General features: G+C 37.4%; 1 protein-coding gene across 1 annotated transcript; it reads right to left on the bottom strand.

The window, feature by feature from the left end:
- Window positions 1–535: 535 nt before the first annotated feature.
- LOC139694124 (ionotropic receptor 75a-like) lies at window positions 536–10,897 on the bottom strand. Its single transcript, XM_071592554.1, has 7 exons — window positions 10,817–10,897; window positions 8,185–8,300; window positions 7,811–7,978; window positions 6,916–7,172; window positions 3,836–4,044; window positions 1,792–2,069; window positions 536–803 (listed from the first exon to the last, which is right to left on the bottom strand). The coding sequence occupies exons 1-7, from the start codon at window positions 10,895–10,897 to the stop codon at window positions 536–538; spliced, it is 1,377 nt and encodes a 458-aa protein (XP_071448655.1).
- Window positions 10,898–23,200: the final 12,303 nt, after the last annotated feature.

Genomic DNA, 23,200 nt, shown 5'->3' with positions numbered 1-23,200 from the left:
CGTATGGTAGGATAGGAAATTTAGACGTACCCAGAATTATTTGCGTAATATACCTCGTGATTTCATCGCACTGCATTGAATGAGATAAATGACACTTTTTTGAGAGAATTTACTAAAGCCAAAACTGTGAACCGGAAATGAATACAATAAAGGATTATCGTCAAGTGTAATACTGTATACAAATTTTAAAATATTATTCAATTAATATTTCATTGAATTTTTTGAAATTCACGACATTGTAATGATTTTGAATAAATAGTCAAAAGACGCCAAAAAGTAAACTCGTAAACTTTGGGAAACGATAAACCATACTAAAAATACCAATGCACTAAAATGAAGCATTTGAATGAAGAATTTTATTCTTTTTTGCACTATGAGCCATTCCAGTGTGGACTTGTTATCAGAAAGCCTGACTTCTAAATGTTCTTATAATAGTGCAATGCTTCTATTGCCAACTACTAAGAACGGGCACGCGTACACACGTATATCTAAAACGCGATGCAATTGCTAAGAGCTGAATGAGGGTTGTTACGCATCAGCGTTTGTATGCTGCCTTATTCACTTTTTTGTTCCGATATGGGTCACTTTTTTCCAGCTTTTTCTTTCTTTTATAGCATTTCAATTCACATAGAAGTATCAATATAGATGATACCATTCCAAAAGCTAATGCCACCATTGAGAGGCAAATATCAGTTAAACCGACTTGAAGGAAGCTTGATTGACGGCCATCGCATTCCGGCTTCTTGGCAAACCAACGTAGATATCCTCTGTTCTGCAGTCCACTTTCTTGGATTCTTCTGAATCTTTGCAGAAATGAAGTAGAGAAAAAACTGCAAGTTAATTTCATTAGAAATTTGAAACCGGAAAAAGAAGTTATTTTAATTCAACTGGACACAGTTATTCGATTATGAATTTCAATATCTCCCCGCAGCGGAAATGACAATAATTCATTCAACAGGACATTACGGTGTTACATAACGCGGTTAGAAAGAATATATATGCTACATGAAATAACAATCGAGTCAAAAAATGTCCTAAAAAACAGTTTCATGGCATAGCTGAAGAGATACAGTAATTACAATGGGAAAATATAGTATCGAGAGACCAATATCATCAGTTTTGGACCGTCTAGTTTCAACAACATACCATAGGTAGAAGATTATCTATATCAAAGCTTCCTTAGCTGAATGCATACGACAAGTCTGTAAAGAGTTAAAATATCATGGAAAATAAGATTTTGTAGTGATTACCGTACAAATGGCGTTGAGAAACCCAGAATATTCTGAATGCAATCGAATATTTTCACAACGCACTAACTGGGGCTCTAAAAATACGTTTATATTTCAAGTCTCTCCTAAATATAAAGAAGTTCTTATCTGCAATGGTATGGATATAAATATTTGGCGTTAAAACCTCATGCTTTGCAATTATTTTCTTGTTATACAGAATAAAAAACCAAAGTTCTAACCAAATATATAAGTATGTGTCATGGAGCCATAGATTTCCGCAATCTCCTTAAAACATACATAGCACAGCAATGCAAACATTTTAGACGATAATGTAAATCATTTCGACTGACGACACTAAATATACTTGAACAAAATTTGAAAAACATATCAAGAATACAAGAAGCACCACATTTCCGAAGGAATAAATAAATCGCACATTTGCAAGATCTTATAGAGAAGAACTAAGACGAGGTCTCAAACCCTATTTTCGAAATAAAATGTTGAGGCTCGTTCATAGAAAAAAATGAGCACTCATATCGTGCAAACTGAAGGCAATACTTACGAAATCTTTAGGAGTTTGCTGTATGAAGAGTGTCTCTTCACTGCCACCCAGGCTCCCGCTGGCTGAAGTAAAGGAATTTCGTGCAGATTGCATATTTCTTCTTTCTTGAACGTCTCGCGAATCAAATTATATCCAGATCCTCTTTCCACGTGGAACGCAAAGAGACCAGTGCGAACTTTTTCGATACCTTCTTCCATGCCATAAAAGGCAGGTTTCTTGCCCGTGGGAGCAATTTTCTTATGGTAAAGTTGATTGGTTATTGGATCGTGGGCATAATGCTGAAGGAAAGAGAAAAAGTGTCAAAAAAAAGTTCGTACCCTCCGTCTTCTTCATGTTTTTCACATAGTATGCTTGGTATTTTAGCGGTGCTTGATTGTTTTAACATCCACCCGCCATATCATTCCTTTTCGGGGTGGAAATAGCACCAGAAATTCAATCACTGCTAAAAAGGCAGTGATTGAATTTCAGGAAGTTATAGTTCACGCTATTATCTGATTTCCACCAAAATATCCCAGTAGTGCATAATTATTTCGTCTCTGTCACATTTATTCTTACATGTTACCTTGATCCCAGGCTAATACAAACTTTAAATCACATTCACCTATGACTTTATCTGTCTACCCCTTTTCTATTTAACCATTCTCTATTCCCTAGAACACCTGTTTCGTGATTCAAATCTTATTCATCAAATTGACAAGCGAATGAAACACCCTCGTTCCAAACCTGGAAATGCACGTTTTTTCAAAGCCCTATCATTCCGCACTTTATCTCTCTTATTTTTTCCAATGGCATTTGTCAAGTACATTATAACATCTAGTAAGAATTTGGATCTATCCGGGCATACTCGGGTTTCACTCCTACGCAAGGCAGATGAGTATTTTATCTATTTAAACGAGAGATTTAAAAAATAAGTACCTTATGATTGATAATAGATTCAATTGAATTTTTCCAAAAAACTTCTCCCAATATCGTATGCTTTTTCTCTATTAAACCATATTTTATAGGCATTAATATTTATTGATTTTAATTCATTAAAAAATTTAAATAAAATTTTGGAAATATGAAGGAAAATTATGCACTGGAATCGAGACTAGTAAAAAACAATAAGAAATAATAAAAATTTTGGTTAATAGCTAAAGAATGGAAACTAACACTACTCTCTAGGTTCAGTTCCAGAAAAAATAACTGAAGTACTCATTAAGATAATAGATTAAGCAAAACTCTTGAATTGAGAATTAAAATATCAAGTATCTTTTTTTTTTAAATTTGTCTTTCGAATGAAACTTCTGAAAAATTTCTTTCGTATTTTCTTCGATTTAGAGGCTATAAACAGTTACAAATTCATGCCTGTCGTGAGATATACTACTTATGATTTTGATGCGGTTCAGATCCAAAGTGTTTGATGCAGCTAGAGCGCCCAGGAATCGATGGTACAAAACAGGGATGTGCTGAAATATTTATGCTAAATAATCCTACGATTTGTAACGATTAGAAAACGTTATTAAATGCTTGATTTAAATTCCAAAAAAGCTGCATGTTGAAAAGTAAGTAGTCACAGGTCTCAATCAAATTTGCTTTCTTCGAGAAAAATATATACTTGGTTTTAGATAAAGTAAGAAAGCAAATCTTGAATCAAATTAAATCAATTAAAACAAATTTTTTTTCTCAATTTTTGTAAAAAATTTGTAGTGACAATTCCACAACATAGTGATAAATAGACGTGTCTACTGACATTTTTCAGGATAGGTTGAACGAGGACATGTTGCGAAAAACGGAGGGATACAAGCTAAATACCCCGTACGAACAAGGATCACAATTTCCATGTCTAACCTGATGTGTTCTATATTACGCCGCACCCAAAATCAACTTAATAAAATTCTATGCTCAACCACTCCTTCTCATTCATTCGCGCATATCCTCAATCTACTACTTGACCTACGAGATGTTTCGAACAACCCGTAAATTTTGGGAGGTCAGTAGTTCAGTGCAGACCAGAGTTCGTACTGGAAATACAAATGCGACTGGAAAATGTTATCAACTTCACCTGGAAAAAATGTCGGTTGTACACGATGTCATGAACTCCAATTTCCATCGGGCTGTGTAGCAGGTCGGATACAGTCTGAATCAACGTCCCCGAAGACTGGATCAGAGCCACAATGTTAGCGGCATACGATGTGTGCAGGAGAATGACAGCACCATACAATACTATTGTAACTAAACGACCAGCCACTCCTTGGGCCTCAGCAAAGAAACCTGTAAAGATGAATGGCTATTTGAACCACGTGGATGACCTACGGTACGTAAAACTCATCAGTTAAATTCCTGGCGGATGAAGCGCTTGACGTCTTCTAGAGTCTGGCTGGCTGGTCTGTCCATGGCCCAAGCTTTAATGAGCCATTCATTTATTGCGGACGTTGCGCATTGGGTGCTTAATACAGAGCAACCAATACACGATACGCCACTGTAGATTTTGGTGGAGAGGTTTCTTAGATCAAACTCTATCGGATTCTCTTTTACCTTGATCCATTTAGTAGGGTGAGATAATCGTAGGTATTCTATACGGCATCTTAAATGGACTCTTTTCTTCTTTTGAAATCAGTCTTAACCTTTCATAACTGAGGCAACAGAGTGTAATACCTGCGTTACTGTGACAACGGGGAAGATAGCCCGAAATACCCGAAATATCTTACAATTGTTTCTTACATCAACTTATTATGAGGTTCACGGTCGATCGGTATTTGTCGGTCTTGGCCCTTGCTCACCACTTGTAGATAACATATGAGTCCTAATAACTGATTGAAAACATCTTGCAATTAGCCAATGAAGGTTGAATTTTGGATAATAAATAAAAGTCCTTCAGCCTTAACAGACACGTTCAGATCCGAAAAAAAGCATTCCAAGGCAACACTTTCCTTGTGTGACCCTCTAATTCTTTTGAATTCGTTTTGAAAATACTCTTTTTGTTCTACTCCCTAATTCCAACTTATATTTCTTTGCAACTAAAATATCTTACGAATGCTGTTTTTCCATGTACACTTGAAATATTGGCCAAGGCAGAGAATTGCTATTTGATTTATTTATATCAATATTCCACGCCGCTTAAGTGATTTGCCAGTTCATGAATCCTGCAAAATATTGATAGATATAATGCATATCAAAGAACTGTATGGTAAAGAACTTAGGGCAACAAGCTTAGACATAGAGAATGCGACGTAAATGAAGACAACTTAGAGTCAGGCATACTCGACGATTAGTTAGAAAGGGCATTAAGGGAGATGAAATCAATTAAGGCCGTGGGGATAGACAACATTCCTATGGAACTTCTAAAATGTTTACGAAGATGTGGGAGGAAGAGTCTATACGGACTGATTCGTAGCATCTATGAGGAAGAAATCTGGACGAAACAGTTTGTGATTTCAGTGTTAGTGTCTATTCCGAAAAAGGTAAAGGCTGCATCATGTGAGGACTATAGAACAATGAGTTTGATGTCCCACGCAGCTAAAGTTGTTCTTAGGATCATTAACAAAAGGATAGGGAGAAGGAAAGTTCAAGACGGGGAGAGGCACGCGTGGTGCCACGGGAGTAATGAGATTACTAATCAAGAGGAACATAGAATAAAATCAGGATATATTTTCCTATTAAGTAGATTTCGAAAAGGCGTTTGATAGAGTGCATTGGTAAAAACTAATGACCATATTGCAGGGATAGGAGACTAATCCGCAACCTGTACGTCTAGGACTACAAAAGTGAGAGTGGGGGATGGAGAGTCCGGATAGGCAGTGTTATGAAGAGGCGTAGGGCAGGATTGTCCATTGTTCCCGGTGCTGTTCAACGTATATGTGGAGGGAATGATTAAAGAGGCATGGGATGGAACTGGAGATAGGCATAAAAGTCGGTGGGGAATTCATAAAATCTGTTGGGTTTGCTGATGACCAATTACTAGTTTGTCAGTCAGCCAAGGGGTTGCAAGGATTGCTGAGTTAATTAAAATTTCCGTGCGATGGCTATGGGATGAAAAATAATATAAATAAAATAAAGGTAATGCGATTTTATACAAAGAAAAAGGCCACGGTTAAAATTCATGGAAGAGGGAAAAAACTGGAGCGGGTGAAATATTTACCTATTGCAAAAGTGATGGAAGCTCTTTTCCACTTGATCAAGTGGAAAAGAACTTCGATCAGTTATTAATTGTGTTCGACTTCCACCACATCACGCCTGAAGCTACTTCATTTGTTATAACAGAAGTGTTTTTGATCAAATTGGTCAAAGCTGTATGGACATAAGGAGAAAAATTGTACTAGGCAAAGTAGCTTAATTAAAAATAGCAATTTTCCACAAAAATAAAATTTAATGCGACCGGTTTCAATGTTACTACATCATCATCAGGTCAAATCATCATCAGGACCTGATGATGATGTAGTAACATTGAAACCGGTCGCATTAAATTTTATTTTTGTGGAAAATTGCTATTTTTAATTAATCATGATATTCCACCATATCACGCCTGAAACGTCTCTTTTTATAGGCAAAGTAGCATTCGCATGGAGGAGGGAGTTGATGACAGGGACGTTGAGTAAGGATGTTAAGAAGAGGCTCGTCAAAACTTTGATATAGAGCATAGTTCTGTACGGTGTGGAAACTTGGCCATTGAAGCAGGAGGATAGGTCTATTTTGGAGGCTTTTGAAATGTGGGTGCAGAGAAGAATGGAGAAGGTGAAATGGACCGCAAGGAAAATAAATGAGGAAGTACTAGGTATGGTGGTCGAGGAGAGGGGTTTGTTGGGAGAAATACTAAGGAGCCAGGAAAAATGGATGTAGATCGGCAGCGGCCGATGCATTGATCGGCAGTGGGATTTTGAAGATTGTAATAGAGGGGAGAATGGTAATCAGACGCGGAAGAGGTGGGAATAGGATAGAGATGTTAAACGGGATGAAGGGAGGAAGGAAGTGCACAGAGATGAAGAGGGAGTTGTTGTAGAGTAGGATGTTGGGTTGTGTTTTGTTTTGAGTAACAAAACATTTATTTGGTAGTTGTGTCCACCCAAAACCTACCTTAACCGGTATATTACCTACGAATAATAATAAAAAAATGCATGCCAGGAATTATTGAGAACAACTACTAACCTTGTTGGCAAGATGCTCCGAATGTCAACAATATAGCATCACTCCAAGAGGCTCGCATATATTTGCAAGTTCTTTTCTTTTTCTTTTTCATAAACTCATGTTTCTCCAAATTGTTTTCGTACTTCACCGCATAAAACAAAGAAACAGCTGTGATAGCTAGTACTCCGTACAGTAGTCCCCAAACTGTCGCGCTGAAGGGGAGTATGAATATATTTCTGATTGACGAAAGCCTCGGCTGACGGAATATGAATCTCAATCTGCAATAAAAAATTATATTTATCACAGCATCTTGTAATGACTCTGCCACCAAAGGATTCCAAGTCGTATCAAAGTAAATGCCTATTATACTCAAGAGTTATAAAAACCATCATGAAATATCTTAACGAGTACAATTGAGTTAATTCTTCACTTGAATTCTTAAAGATTTCTTATCGTGGATTGTTTTGATTGAGGGTTGGCTTTCGATAACTACTGCGCATTTAGTATTACTATCGCTAACGTTGTCGTAACCATTGGAGGTCGCATGATGAAGAACGATAATAGTTTTCCCTATTCCCGAGTTTTTTATAAATAAACCACCGACCTCTCCCCCTCTGCATCAAGCTTTCCACAATATTGATGGCAGAGAAAGATTCGCTAAGGATCCAGAATCGGATAAGGGGCGTCAACTTCTTTGCGTTCATCATACGAAAAAGAAAATGATCAGTGTTTCTGATGATGCAACCTCCAACGTTAGCAAACGGTTGTAACCTGCAACGGTTGCACTTGATCGTTGACAATGAAGAATACCCAGTGGTTACCGAATACCAATCCTCATCGCAATAAATCATATTTAAAAACAAAGCCGAAGCTATTCAGGAGATACATTTTTCTATGCTTAAAACGTGAATTATACTTTGTCGGCGTCGTCATGGAAACGTATTCCAGGATTGGCAATCTCTTAGCAGTTATGAAAAGGGCTGAAGCGGCGATTTCGGCTTTCCCTGTCTGTAGCTGCCCAAGCATTCCGTTGTATGTCCCGTTGATCTTGTGACCCCAAGTGTTCTCCACTATATATTCCGCACTGAAAATTGAGGGAAAAATCAGATATAGTTAATTTACTTTGTTATGAAGTACTTTGAAGCGGTTCATTCATTCCTGTAACGAATGTTCGCGGGTATTGAAATTTGTATTAGAATGCTTAACATTTCACTACTTCTTCAAAAATAATAAAATTACAGTGTTGCGGTTGGCGCACTATCATCGACTGCTTGAGAGTTAATGACTTACCTGCTATTTATGAAATCCATAGCATGATTCATTAAATGGTAATTATACTTCGAAGCAGTATCCACATATTTGTCACGTAAGTCGTTTAAAAGATCCAAAGATTTGTTCTTGGTCAACTGTCAAAAATATAAATGTTATTCAATCACGATAGAAAAAAATCTTAGTAAAAATAATTTTTTAAGGTTATTAATCATTTTAAAAAGTTCAACTGAAAACTTCTATTACACGTTTTTGAAACATGCATATTAGACCAAAGAGCAGCTGAATACATACCACCATAACCGCCGGTATAACTAAGCCATTAAGATTTTTTCTTCTTAACAAATTTGGATAATGCACGTCTGGAAATGTATAATTTATCTTCCAATATCCCATTGCCTTAATGATTAATGTTTCATTGACACCGGGTTTATAAATTTCAGATAAAGCATAGGTATTCTTTCCATTTACAGTCTCCCTGTTGGACGAAAGGTAAGGATTTTACTGAGATAATCATGAAAAATAGTTTTAGCGCAGATATCATCAGTATCTAGCTCGTTGAAAAAAGACGAAGGTAATGAGGATGAAGATGAAAACTAAAATATACTAGTTTCATGCAAAAAATTACTCTATAAGTGCATGTCGTACGGCATTAATAAGAGCTAAGATTACTAATTTATCACAATTACAGCAGGTATTTCTACCTTCGAGCGATTATTACATCGCTGTCAAGAAATATGTCCAAATCCATCGTCTTTTCTATGAGCGTTTCCTGTGTCACACCTTTAGTTAGAAGTAACCATCTATTTGGAGATCTAAACAGATACCTTTCATTCGCCTAGGAGAAAAAATATTAAAACATTATTTAAAATATTTATAAAAGTAGAGATAAAAAATTTTAAAATACGAATGTGTAAACTCCGAACTAAAAAAACAAAAATGCTGTCCCTTATTTACATTGCTTTAGTCATTTACACCTGGTATTAATTGGATATTTTTCAGCGAAGCACTCTAGTGATGCCACATTCATCATCATCGGTTGAGATATTTGTTTACTAGGAAGGAATCAAAAACCTTACCAACATGAACCCTGAATATATTATACTCCTTTTTGAGGAGCCGCGTAAAAAAGGTAATTTAAGGCAATGACAAGAATAGCATTGGAAGAAACGAAAAATTTGTCGATAAGGTCACGTAACTGCATTATCTTCAGCAGTAGTAATAATCATTTAATTCTTGAGCAATTAGCACCATTTTCTTCGAGGAGGAACAAAATATTCCAGGAAAAAATTGGAAGGGGAATTGGGATATTTATCATTGAGGAGAAAGTAATATGATTCTTTTTCACTAACAGTAGTGGATCTTGCTTACGGTTCGGCATTTTCGAGTCACTTAAATTGAGTTTAAATTGAATAATTTTCAGAAAAGCACTTTTAATTAAAAGAAAATCGACAATATTCATAATTTACAGAAACTTATCATGCTATCAGTGTGCAACAATTAATTATTTTAAATTACTCAGCTTGAAACATTCTCTTTGCAAAGAAGCAACAAAAATTTTTGCAAAAATTTTAAGTTTTAAGACGTTAACAAAATATCTTAATATTAAGTATACGAAAAGTCATAAGCATAATATGGCAGGAGAAATGTCGAGTTTCAATTTGAGATCTCTGAAGAAATAGGGAAGAAAATTAAACTGACAATCGAAGACTAGGGTAACCGGGTTAACAAAGTCACTAAAAACTATTAACATATGAATTTACTCCTGAGCAAGTATATAATTATGGAGTTTAGACAATTTTATTTAGTTTCTAAAGAATCAGGTCCCATAATATCTTTTAGTGACGGCTTGGGCTGTTTCTTTTATGCAATAATCATATGCATTTCGATGTTCCTCTTCACGTAAGAAAAGTGCACTGGAAATCAATCAAATTTTTTTTAATAGGTAAATAAATGACTAAATTCCTTAATTACGCACCAAATGGCTTTCGTAGAAGGTATACAAAATTTACTCCACTTCACCCTCGATCCACAAACCTCGGCCCCAGAAAATCCTGCACTGCGTAATCCTGTATTCGCTGTTAGACATTTTTACATGAGCTAACAATAATAGCGACAAATAATTTAATTACCCCGATCAAAATCCTATTATTGTCCTAACCCACTCCAATTCTTACCATTTCCAAGAGAGTAAGTGATTCAGAGCAGTCCAGATTTAATATGTGATTATTTGTTTCGGGTTTTTTTAGCTCTCGAAAACTTCCTTTGGGATGATCAATATTCGTTACGGACATAAAAACGTTGGTTCTGTAAATATCACGGGCAAATTGCAGATCATCTGGAAAGAAAACCGATTAAAAAGCCACTGATTTGATAGCCGCATCGCAATTTATTTGACCAGATTTTACGCGAATTACATGCATATACGAGATATGAAAATAAATAATATCATAAGCTAGAAATAAAGGTAAATAATACATTGCGTTTTGAAATGTTATCATAAGGAGAAATTTAATAAAATTTCCTCCAATGCCAATTAAAAAACCTGATCGATAATAAACATTTGCTTTCTAAAAGAAGTTACATACATAATCATTAGCAGTAATCTACCGGCTTTTCGATTGATTAGATTCTTTTCCTCCATCTACCTCACTTTCCCAGGATTCTCCACTGTATTAACGGTTTCAGCATCCCACTGCCTCTCATTAATCCTTGCTACCACTTGTCTTGCCATCTTCGAATTTCTCCCAGCAACTTTCTTTCTCATCCTAACATGCCTAGAAATGTATCTTTTGCTTTCTTCAGAATACGAGTGTAATAGAATATTTCGCATATACTCCTTAACGCAAATACCTCCTATCCACGTTCTTCCTACTGCCTCAACGACCAAGTTTCCGAGCCTCACTAAACTACATTCCTAATTAGTTTTTACCAGTCTTTTCTTTACGAGTAAATCTTTATTAAGGTGCCTGTCATTAACTCTCGTCTCTTTATAAAAACTTCTTTATCCAACTCAATTCTTCCGAAACATATCCTGGATAGGCGAACAGTATACCTATTCTAGTTTATGCCCCCAAAGTTTAGTATTTAATTAGCCTTATTATTACTCGAGTATCCCATATCTTTGTTTCCTCATGGTTAAATTCCATCCCATTCTATCAAATTGATTCTGCAATGGGCTATCTTTTAATTGTAAACCCTTCGGCTCACTGATTAAATGACGCTTGATCATCCGAAACTCTGATTTGAAGAGTTTCCCGCCATCTGTCACTGTAGCCATTCCAATGCCTTCCATGCCATTTTCTTTTCATACACGTGTATTAAAAATGAAAGGTGATAATTGACATCCCCATCCAACTGCCCTGCCTAGTACTATCCATTCCGGCTCTTTATTCGATATCCGAACTTGCTCAGTCTGAAAAATATACAGACTCCGGATAAGTCGTCTCTCCCCCTACCTACTCCTATATTTTTCAGAATGTTCAATAATTGTACCCAGTTTTCTCTCTGGAACATATTTTAAAAATACACGAAGCATAGAAATAAATTATGGGTACACTCTGCCCTTTTCTAGTGACTAGTGACTATATTACTGCTGTGGCACCACACTTATCATTTTTCAGAATTCAACCTGACCTTTTCCTAAGTGCTCGCTTTTTGCCGCGTAAGCAATCAAACTTATAATCTTCACATCTGCTACGTTTTCATTTTTTGGGATGGTATTAAAGCTGATCTAAACATTTCCGACAAAATTTCTCCATCACAAATTCTACGAATGAGCCCATATTCCTAAACTCATGAGTAATTCCGTTGCGATGTTATCTATTCCCACTGTCTTCTACGAATTCAATTCCTCTCATGCTTTTTCTAATTCTCAGTCACGTATTTTTGGTCCTAATTTATCGAGATTGACATGATATTACCTTTCTGAATTCGTATTCCCCAGCCGATTATTTTGATCACATAGCTCCGCTCCATTTTATTTCCACCTTGTTGGAACCTCTTCTGCTTCGATTAATATTTTATCCGTATAATAGTAGTGAACACTAATAAGTGCTCTTTCTTAAATTCTGAGACCCTTTACCTTCCAACAAAAAGCGCCCGTTTCGTCCAATTTTTGTAAACTCTCTCTGTCCTCGCACTTAATTGTCCATTATGTTTCCTTTGCCTCATTAGTTTATCACCTAAGATTATATTTTGCTCCTTGTACTTTCTTCGCCCTAATTCAGTGTTCACGTTCTTCCAATTCCCTCTCTCATCGATCATCCTTGTTATATCTTCTGTAACTCTATGACTTTCTCACTTGTTTTTCAATTCACCATTCCTATTTTTTCGTGCGTCGCCTTCATTCCTAGTTTGAGATATACCCATCTTCCTTTGGGTCTATTAATCCCATTGGTCTCTTGCAGAATGCTATCAACTGTCTACTGGTACTCCCTCCCTGGTATTTGCTTCTATGAGGACCACCTGATGATGATGTTCAACGTCGAAACCTGGGTCGTGTTTTCTTAAATAAAGTGTGTGGAATTACAAAGTAAATTATTTCATTTCAATATGTTATGCAAATTCCATAAAGTTACGCCTGAGAAAACAAATGTTACTCCCTCCTTTTCGCCGTAATTTGGTGTTCTACATTTAATTTTCTTATACATCTTCCCAGTCATATTCTCTTAATTTTAGTATTTCACATCATGAGCACTAAACTATGATTTAAATCCGCATCTACTTTCGGGGAACTATGGAAGTTGATTACGCTATTCCTAAATGTATGCTTTTATATCGCATGAATAGAGAATATAACCTTATCATATCTCCTTTTATCATTGGGCATTTTGACTGCGTGAATACGTTCACTGCGGTGTTTCAGCGAGATGTGTGTTATGATGGGGCTTTTTTCCTGAAAAACTTTGTTAAATGCATGCATAATACAATATGAACACCACGAGCAGCTATCTAAATGCACTTTTTTATGTATAAATTATGGTGGATAAAATATGTTAAACATACCTTTTTCCGAACATAGGTAAGCCCTTGCTCGGGATAACTTGTTTTTGCCGAAGTCGCTTAAGAAATTGACCGCTGTTTCATCGCCTTTAGTCAACGAGAGTGTTGCTAAAATCACAAAAGTTAACAAGTAATTCATATTTAGGCAGTATATATTATCAGATAAACCTTTCCTCTACTTTCACCATTACTCCTCACTTCACCAAGCGTCAGAAAATGTAAGCAATGAACTCCAGTTGCTTGGGATTGTGTGAACCTTACTTCTGGTCTCCGCTGACGGACCTATGCATTACCTAGTGTAGAGGACAAGGTTTTGCTTAGGGTGAGTCATGAGATATAATTAATGGGATAATGCTATGTCTTTGTACAGTCGTGCGCAAACTGATATCAATGAAAGAGGTCATGAAGGATGAAGAAAGAATGCCCAAGAGAGTGAGACCAATCGATTGGAAAATGCAGGTGGCATCTACGACAGAGCGCTTGCAATCATATTGCATTTTGTTCAGATTGTATGACAGCCCTCCTTCATATAAAGACTTTCACACGGGATCAATGGCATGGACTTCTACACAAAGGCTGGTTTTTTCAGAAGTGAGGGAATAATTGCTTTCTACATTTGGGAGGAGTTCAGGACGCGGTCCAATTAACGGAACGCATAAGTATGAAAAATATGAGGTTATTTTTTAAAGCGTAGTCTGTATTTATCTGTGGTTATTATTTATTAAAAAGAAATTTTGGAATAAGTTATTTTTTCGAGCATTTTTATCAAATAATTTAAACGATTTTATCGTAAGCCATCTTAGAAACGATATGAATACCAGTCGTTACTGTTGGCTACAAATAATCCTCTTTTTTTACGAAGAGCTATGCGCAAAGTATCATAAGTGGATATTATATGGCGATAATTCATATAAAGCAGGAGAATAACGATTTGATAGGGCAAATGCAAGCCAATCTCATAATTTGTATAAAAGTTAAGTGTCATAGGGAACATGGTATGTTAATTGTATAAAAGGATATGTCTAATGATATTGATACCTTACAACTATATATGTTCAAATTATTCCTGCACATATTGATTAAATTGTTCTGCCATATAATTAATAATAATATGTATCGATAATTGAAATGTAGCTTTATATCGTACATTCTGTTTATCATTTCATCGTCATCTCTAAATCGATACAATTAATAACTGAATAATGTAATTTAACATTACTAACATGAGTTTAATAATTATGTCCTATAAATCACTCTAACTAGGGTTATTCAGGCCAGATTAAGGATGGCGTAGGCATGATGACAGAAGTGTATTCTCACCTCATCTTTTTACGTAGACGTAGATCAATGTAGACTCAAAAACAAAATAAGAATTAAGATATGTGTTTTTCTCCTATACACGTTTAAACTTTAAAAGAACGAGGACGTTAATTCAAATGAAATTTGCATTCTGAGTGAGAATTTTAGAAGGAACACATTGAAGTATGGACTAAAAGAGATATCTTCTGGGGATTTTTATTGATATTCCAATCAAACACAATCTTTGATCTAAGGTTCCTAACGTGTGGAACATTTTAAAGCTTGTCGACTGGTATATCTTTTTCAGAAATGGCTATTTTTATCTTAATTATTTCCCTTTAAATTAATACTACGTATCTTACGAAATAAAAAAAATCTGGAATAAGAATCTAATTTTCAAACATAATTTCCTTGATCTAACATCATATACAATCGCAGATATTTAAGATAAGCAGAAGAAATTCATTTGCCACTATAGCTAACGGAATATATTTATAATATACGACTTATATTTCTGGAGTTTTTTATCTCAATTTTTCAATTGTCCTATGGCAAAACTTGGAGCTGAAATAGTGTAAATGATCTTCGCCCTTATTTCGACAATTCCAAATCTTATTTCCTCATAACTACGACAAAGGTAATTACGTTTTTTAACAAATGAAGACGTGACTTATCAAGCGCTAGTGAAGCATGTTTCAAACATTTAAAACGCCTACTTATGCGTTTCACCAAAGGAAACGTTGCATGTTACAGCAGTTTAAAAAAACTGCAATAACATTTACGCAAGGTACTAGCACGTCACGGAGGTGTTTAGATCTCTGGCCTCGAAAACTTTTGGTCTGAAAAACGTGTTCTTTTAGAGGAAATCCTTTTCAATTATTTGCCCTCCGAGCACTACCTCTCGTGCTCCGTTAGTCCCTGGATCAGAATACGGCATCCCTTTTTGCTGTTCATCACGTTTCCTGGAAATAAAACCACCAGTTTACTCAACGCTAATGGCTGAGGAAGGACCCGGACCGGCGAACTCAGAAAGCGAGGCGGGCCAGTTATCCCCCCACAAACACGTCCGACTCTCCTTAGCTTCATCTGAATTAAGTTTATGCTGTCTTCTCATTTTATGTGCTTAATTTTTTGTTAACCATATTGCACAACTTAATTACTTTTTGAGGCGATAATAGTTTTGTTCCAGATTTTTTCATTTGGAATTAGTCCTTCTAACAAGAAATTTTAATAGAAGGTATAAATTCATTAGTTAGTGAGAAGGCACTTTTACTTTTTAACTTTAATGGATCCTTGCGCCGGTCCTGAGTGGCACGTGGCTAATCCAGACGCGTTGAATTGGCATAATTAAGTGAAACTCCAAAATTCGGAGGAGGAATGTATGGCTGAGGCTCCATGAGACATACATTTGATGTGCGAATGCATGAATGTGCAAATTAATCGGATAAGGTGAATGAGAAATTTTTTCGTGAATATTTCTCTAATATCCTCACAAATAGCACAAGTGCATCGTATTGGTCGGGGGGGGGGGTATCTGAAAGTATGAAGGGCCCAGGTTCGAATCCCAGCGGTGACAGATATTTTTCAGTGGTGTTCCGATCCCTACTTGAGGTACTTTGTGGAGGGCACTTTGAGTGAGTATCCCCGTCCGTCGGATGGGACGTTTAATTGCGGACTCCTTGGCGTCTTTAGTTAAGAGCAGGCTAATGCCGACACCAGGTTTCTCTCCACCCTTAATCCTTTCCTGTCCATCCCTAATGGCGCAAATGACCTCAGCTGTCGGTCGCCTCCCCTGAAAACTACTACTACACTGAAGGTCCGACTGGGATCACCTCAAGGGAGTGGGAATATATTTATTGAATACACACCCACCCAAAACATTAAATTACAGAAATGATGGGGAATCAATTCAAGAGAAATGTATCGATGAAATCTAAAATTAATTCGAAAATAAAAAATAATTCAACAATATAAAATGCAAACATTTCGAAGTTTTCCACGCTTTGAATCGCTAAAAGAGTACAAAGTAGAGGCCCAACATTATGTTAACCTACAAATGAATCGGAATACAAATATATGGTGTGTCAACACAATTTTTATTTAGACAAGGCCCAGTTTTCGACCTAAAGAGCTGATTACGATGTTTGAAGTGAGTATTTAAATATTGAGTGGACTAAATAAGTATTTGTTTTTCAACCAAAACCAAAGATTTCATACATTTATTCCTGCAAAGAAAAATTTCATTCTGCAAAGTTTCCCTGTCCAGCATTAGTAAAATCATTGAATTAATTACTCCGGTGATCTTACCAAGCGAATGCGACAGTAGTTAGGGATTTTAAGTGTGGGGCCACAGCAAGGTATTGTTGGCGCTCATTTACATTCAAAGGTTTCCTGTACTTCCTTCATTAAAATGCTATCTTAGACTAGCGTAGTTAGGATTCAGATGCAGCCAAATATTTTATAAAATATATGCCTAGATGAAGGACAATGAAAATAGGTCAATGGGCATAGTCCCTATAATAATAATAATTTTGCTATTATAATTTACATTTGTTTAATACTTCAGTGAAAATAAATGGAGGGTATAATGAATGTGGTAATACTTAGAGAAAATTATTATTAGGTAATCTACTGATTAAGGTAGGTTTTTGGATGGACGTAATTACTAATTAAATATTTTGTGGCCCCTAGCAAAACACAACATCCTACTCTACATCAGCTCTGAGTACTTTCTTCCTCCCTTCATCCCGTCCAACATCCCTATCCTGTTCCTTCCCTTTCCTCGTTTGCCTAACATTCTCCCCTCAATTACAGTCTTCAACATCTCGCTGCCGGTCAATACGCCCTTCACCAACTTTTCCTGTCTCCCAACAAACCCCTCTCTTCACCCACCATACCAAGTACTTCTTCGTTTGTTTTCTTCTCGGTCCATTTCACCTTCTCCATTCTTCTCCACGCCCACATTTCAAAAGCCTCCAGTCTACGTCTGTCCTTCTGCTTCAATGACCACGTTTCCGTGCCGTACATAGCTACGCTCCAAATCAGAGTTTTTACGAGTCTTTTCTTAACATCCTTACTCAAAGTCCCCGTCATCAACTCCCTCCTCCTTGTGAAAGCCTCTTTGCCTAGCGCAATTCTTCTCCTTACGTCCTTACTACTTTGACCGTGTTGGTCCAAAACACTACCGAGATACGTAAACTGTTCCACCTGCTCTAGTTTTTGCCCTCCTATTTTAATGTTAAGCTTAGCCTTTTTCTTTCTAGAGAATCGCATAACCTTTGTTTTATTAATATTGATTCTCATCTCATACCTGTCGCACCGAATTTCCAATTCACTAAGCAATGCTTGCAGCCCCTTAGCTGACTGACAAACTAAAGCTTGGTCATCAGCAAACCTAACTGATTTTACGAATTCCCCGCCCACCTTCATTCCTACCTCCAGTTCTTCCCATCCTCTTTAATCATTTCCTCTGCATACAGGTTGAACAGCAACGGTGATAATGGGCAACCCTGCCTTACACCTCTTCCTAACACTGCCCATCCGGACTCCCCGCTCCCCACCCTCACCTGAGCAGTCTGAGACATGTACAGGTTGCGGATTATTCTCCTTTCTCTCCAATCTATTTCTATTTTCTGCAATATACTCATTAGTTTTTCCCAGTTCACTCTATCAAAAGCTTTTTCGAAATCTACGAAACAGGCAAATACCTCCTGGTTGTGTTCTATATTCCTCTCGATTAATAATCTCATTACTGCAATGGAATCTCGCTTACCTCTTCCCTTCCTAAACCCAAACTGATCATCCCCTAAGTAATCATTTGCCCTACTCTCTATCCTTTTGTTTATGATCCTGGGAACAACTTTAGCTGCGTGTGATATCAAACTTATCATCCTGTAATCCTCACATGATGTAGCCTTTACCTTTTTCGGGATAGGAACTAAAACTGATCTCACAAAGTCTTCCGGCCAAATTCCTTCCTCATAAATACTACGGATCAGCCCATATAGCCTCTTCCTCCCACATTTTCCTAAGCATTTTAAAAGTTCCGCGGGAATGTTATCCACCCCCACAGCCTTATTTAGTTTCATTTCCCTTAGAGAAAATTATAAAAGTGGAAATATCATGGTGAAAAAGTTATTTAACTATTTTTTTTAAGTGCTTAAACATTCGTTTATCAGCAAAAAGAGTGTGCCCTCAGGAAAATTTCCCTCCTTTAAGAACCAAAAATACTGATGCATTGCGTTTTTTATTCTTTATCTGGCCACGCACTTTTCTCAGATAATGGCTCCTCTATGGAAATAGAACCTGAACTATTCGAAGGAGTTAAAGAACGGGCAGGGCGCATCTTTGAATGTTCATAAAAGAGATTTCGGAGAGCGTGCCGATGATGACCAAGGCCAACCTCAAAATCATCTGCTATTCAATTCCAGTTTATGACATGTTTTTCTATTCAGCTTAGTTAATGTTCATTCACTCTGACCGAGGTCGATTTGCTTGCGTCGAAAACTCTCCGCTTCGATCCGGAGAACATTAATCGCACACAATGGTTCTGCTACCGAACAGATTGAATGACTTAACCAGCTGTCACTCCTGCGCGGAGTGGAGAGCCTAGGAGGAAAGTCAAGGCCCTCCGGGGAGGACTGGTTCTAATACATCCACTCGGCTCAAGTTCGATCACCTTGTCATAATATCCTATAGCCATCTTATCCGGGTTCTCTGTCTCTCCACTGGAAGGGGAACCCAACGGGTTTGGAATAACCGGATTTCTTGAAAATGGCGTCTTTAATACCCTGTTTTTTTCAATGGTACTAATAAAAAGGTTGACCTTTCCTACCCCAGGGGTGATATATTCTTTTCAAAAAGGATGGATATGACGATGTAAATGATTGACGCCGGGTCGTTTTGATTTCCCTTGCGTTATGTCTCGTCGACAAGAGACAACAATGTCGGGGGAGGTTCAAGTCACGCCACGGACGAGTAAATGAGGGCGGCACAATGAGTTCCAGGAGTGGGGCTTCGTTATCTTTCGCGGAGACGGGGGAAATGGGGCCATCTTCACCTGAATAATCCATTGAGAAATCTCGGAACTTGTCTGACGGGCTCGGCTTGGCACGGATTGGATTCCTTATTAAACGCATACATCGAAAAATGCCCTTCATCGAAAATTCATCCGACTTCGTCACCGGGAAGGTCACGAACGACAAATGCGTGCCTGGTTCTTCAAATGATGGGTTCCGTCTGAGAACTGGGGAAGAGGCAAAGAGGACAACCGGCTCCTCCCCCTTGAAAGCCCTCAAGGACATCAAACGTGACGTTTGAGTCGAACTGGACACGCAACCAAAATGAAATTGCGGTGGTCAAGCGGAACCAAACGCCTAGAGGTGCGTTCAAATATGTAAGTGTATTATTCGAACGCAATGAGAATGTCATCAAGTTTCATCGATACGTAAAATAACCGACGTAAACGTTAAGGTTTGTTTTCCATACTACGGCGTTCGGGATTTGTGGTTTCATTTATATGCAAACGATTTTTTAGATGACCACCAGAAAAATAAATATATGCCCTTGGTTTGACCAGCGACGCCCACTGCCACAGTGAACTAGTTTAGTGGCTGGGAAAATAAGAGTGGCCCGGGGAGAACGAATCCCGGGAGAGCAGGATTTCCGTATGATGACTGCCTAAAAAGGCCAAGGTCTCCGATGAGACGTGGAAAATCACCACCTCGCATCTTTCAAAAGCCAAAATAATTGAAGCCCCCCTCTCCGGTTATTACTTCAACCTTTTACCCATATTATTTTTCAGCTGTCAAGTTACATTCCCATTGACATTCGCGAGCAATCTACATCACTGGCCATATCCGACCTCTTCGCTCTCCCTGGATCAATAATCAAATGGTTCATGCATTCACTCAAACGGGGCTCAAACATTCCAATTGGTCTCCAAGGGCCTTCAATTCGAGTCCTTGTGAACATAAAATTGGTTTAAAAATTTTGAAATAAGAATTTACTATTTTTTAGAAAGAGGATAATATATATTAACCATTTGAAATATGAAGTATTTATTGTGATCTAGTTCATTCACGATATTCCCACGAATAATATCACACACATTTTACTACTATTTGCAAAAAGAAGCGTAATTTTGTACTAAATTTATGCTTCTTCTGTTGTCCTTTCTTCTCTCAGCTCATTTCACACATATCATGACTCTACCGAAATGTTTCCCATTTCATTGCAACTGCTCTTATTTTATCATATTGTCATGAAGACAATGATCATTAAATGTTCTTACAAATTGGAAATTATCAGTTTTTTTCTAGTGCATAGTTCTGAATTACCAGATTGCTCCATAAAAAGCCACGTACCTTTTAAACGTGATCTTCATTGACAACCGATGATGAGCTGGTCCTTCGCTTAGTAAGGTACACTTTCGGCAGTTCTAACAAGGTGTGTCAAGAGTTAAGTTACTGCTTACGAGGCCACGGGTATGCCTTATGATATGTTAGCTACCTTGGGATATCACAAATAGATTAGGTTAGGGGAGACGAAACAGTAATAGAACACATCAAAACACTGACGGAGTATTGATTCATAACCTTTCCGAAAAGAGACCTTAAACTTATAATCATAAAGTTGACGTCAAACAGTAACAGAATCAATTAATGCGTGTACGCTCTTGATAGCAACACTGAGGAATTAGACCCTTTTGTGTAGGTATTGTAGAGTGAATACACTGCAAAATCCTAGATGCTACTTTCGTAAGATGTTTTAATAACTAAATATACCCTTGGTAAGGCACCTTAGAGATCACAAATCATACACACGATACAAATAAAAGTAATTTGATGCGTATCAAGTTTTATCAAATGTAAATGTGGCACAGTAATAACACAGCACAATATATGTCTTCGTAAAGCTAGAAAAAACTCTATCGCACATATAATCCAAGGTTAATAATTCGGAAGCCCTGCTCACACCAGACGTAAACTAGCAAAGCGATGCTCACACACTTATGGAGTATATGTCTTTGAGGGAAGCTTTTAGGTACTAATGGCAATCAATCCTCATTCGAAAAGAGCGTATGCATGGGAATCGTTTCTTCCGTGAGTCAAAAAGAGTTCGCCTTGTTGAATCAAGTGTTCCCTTCCCTTGGTTTTTCAAATTATAAGTCAAAAGCCATTAGATTCATTCATGCCTTCCGATTGAGGCACTAGGTCGGATTAATGAATGCAGACAGGAGGTATTGAGTATAGGAGTAATGGGGATGTTAGTTCGAGGGATATTCTACTCCTCATCTAATGCCCAGATTCTAGATTATTGCAGCTTGTTATGCAGGTGGGGTCAATATAACTTCCTTTTTTATAAAGCAAAACCCCTTTAAAGAAGGAAGTAATGTTGCCGCACTCTGTACTACGCGTCGGTTTATCACACAGACCATTCATCATAGGTTTCGGACGGTGCCTAGCGATTACTTACTTTACATATCCGAGAAATTCCAACAGCCCAAAGCCCCGTATACCCGACATAGATAGTCTTATTCAGTATTTCATATTTTACCACCCTTCGCTTTCTTCATTTACCAAGCATCTTTCTACGCCATTCTTCTACCTTTGAATATCACCTCCAGCCACATCTTTCGATTAGCGTTTCACCTAGCGGCTTCCTCTCTTCCCCCACTTCATGCATGTAAAACAATTTCATTTTCCTTCTTTTCGATCCAACTTAATTGCTCAATTTTCTTTATATTCTCAACATGCTTACCTTGTAAAAAAATTGAATTTACGCTCATCTTTTTGCTTCAAAATCAAGGTTTCGGAAACGTACAGGACCGCAAAACACCCTCAATACTCTCAAATAGGTTCACTGTTCGCGACCATATCATATGACTTCAATTTTTCAATTTATAATAAAACCTTATAGAATAGAATATTTATATATATATATATATATATATATATATATATATATATATATATATATATATATACATATATACAGAAACATATATAAGGAAAAGGGATAGGAACACGTATAAAGGACGTACACAATAGAGGTGGGGAAGGCGGAATCGAACGGATCACAAGAGTAAAAATATCTCCTCAACCGGGACTCGAACACCGGATCTTTCCACTTGCCGGGCGGATGCTCTTAACCACTTGAGCTATCGAGGATATGTAATTTACCCTGAGAACCGTGGGTCTTATATATCGCCAAGCGCCCCGATTCTTTAGCCAAGAGATGGCGTCAGGGGGCTGTTTCACCCACCAAAGGAGAAATAGACAATACACAAGAGGAAAGGATAGTGGTTTAGAATTCATACAACATCATACAGGAAAGGAACAGTGCGTTTCGTGGCACGCATAGCCAGAAGAAAGAGATGAGCCACATTGGCCAAATACACATTCAAACACGAAATCCCGCCAAACGGCGAATAAATACTCATATATACAGAAACATATATAAGGAAAAGGGATAGGAACACGTATAAAGGACGTACACAATAGAGGTGGGGAAGGCGGAATCGAACGGATCACAAGAGTAAAAATATCTCCTCAACCGGGACTCGAACACCGGATCTTTCCACTTGCCGGGCGGATGCTCTTAACCACTTGAGCTATCGAGGATATGTAATTTACCCTGAGATCCGTGGGTCTTATATATCGCCAAGCGCCCCGATTCTTTAGCCAAGAGATGGCGTCAGGTGAAACAGCCCCCGAGCAGAGAAGTAACAAGC

This window comes from Hetaerina americana, unplaced genomic scaffold (genome assembly GCF_022747635.1).
Source record: "Hetaerina americana unplaced genomic scaffold, ioHetAmer1.1.p SCAF_5, whole genome shotgun sequence".
Lineage (NCBI taxonomy): Eukaryota > Metazoa > Arthropoda > Insecta > Odonata > Calopterygidae > Hetaerina > Hetaerina americana.
The sequence above is the reverse complement of the archived record's forward strand: the minus strand, read 5'-3'. Positions and strand labels throughout refer to the sequence as shown.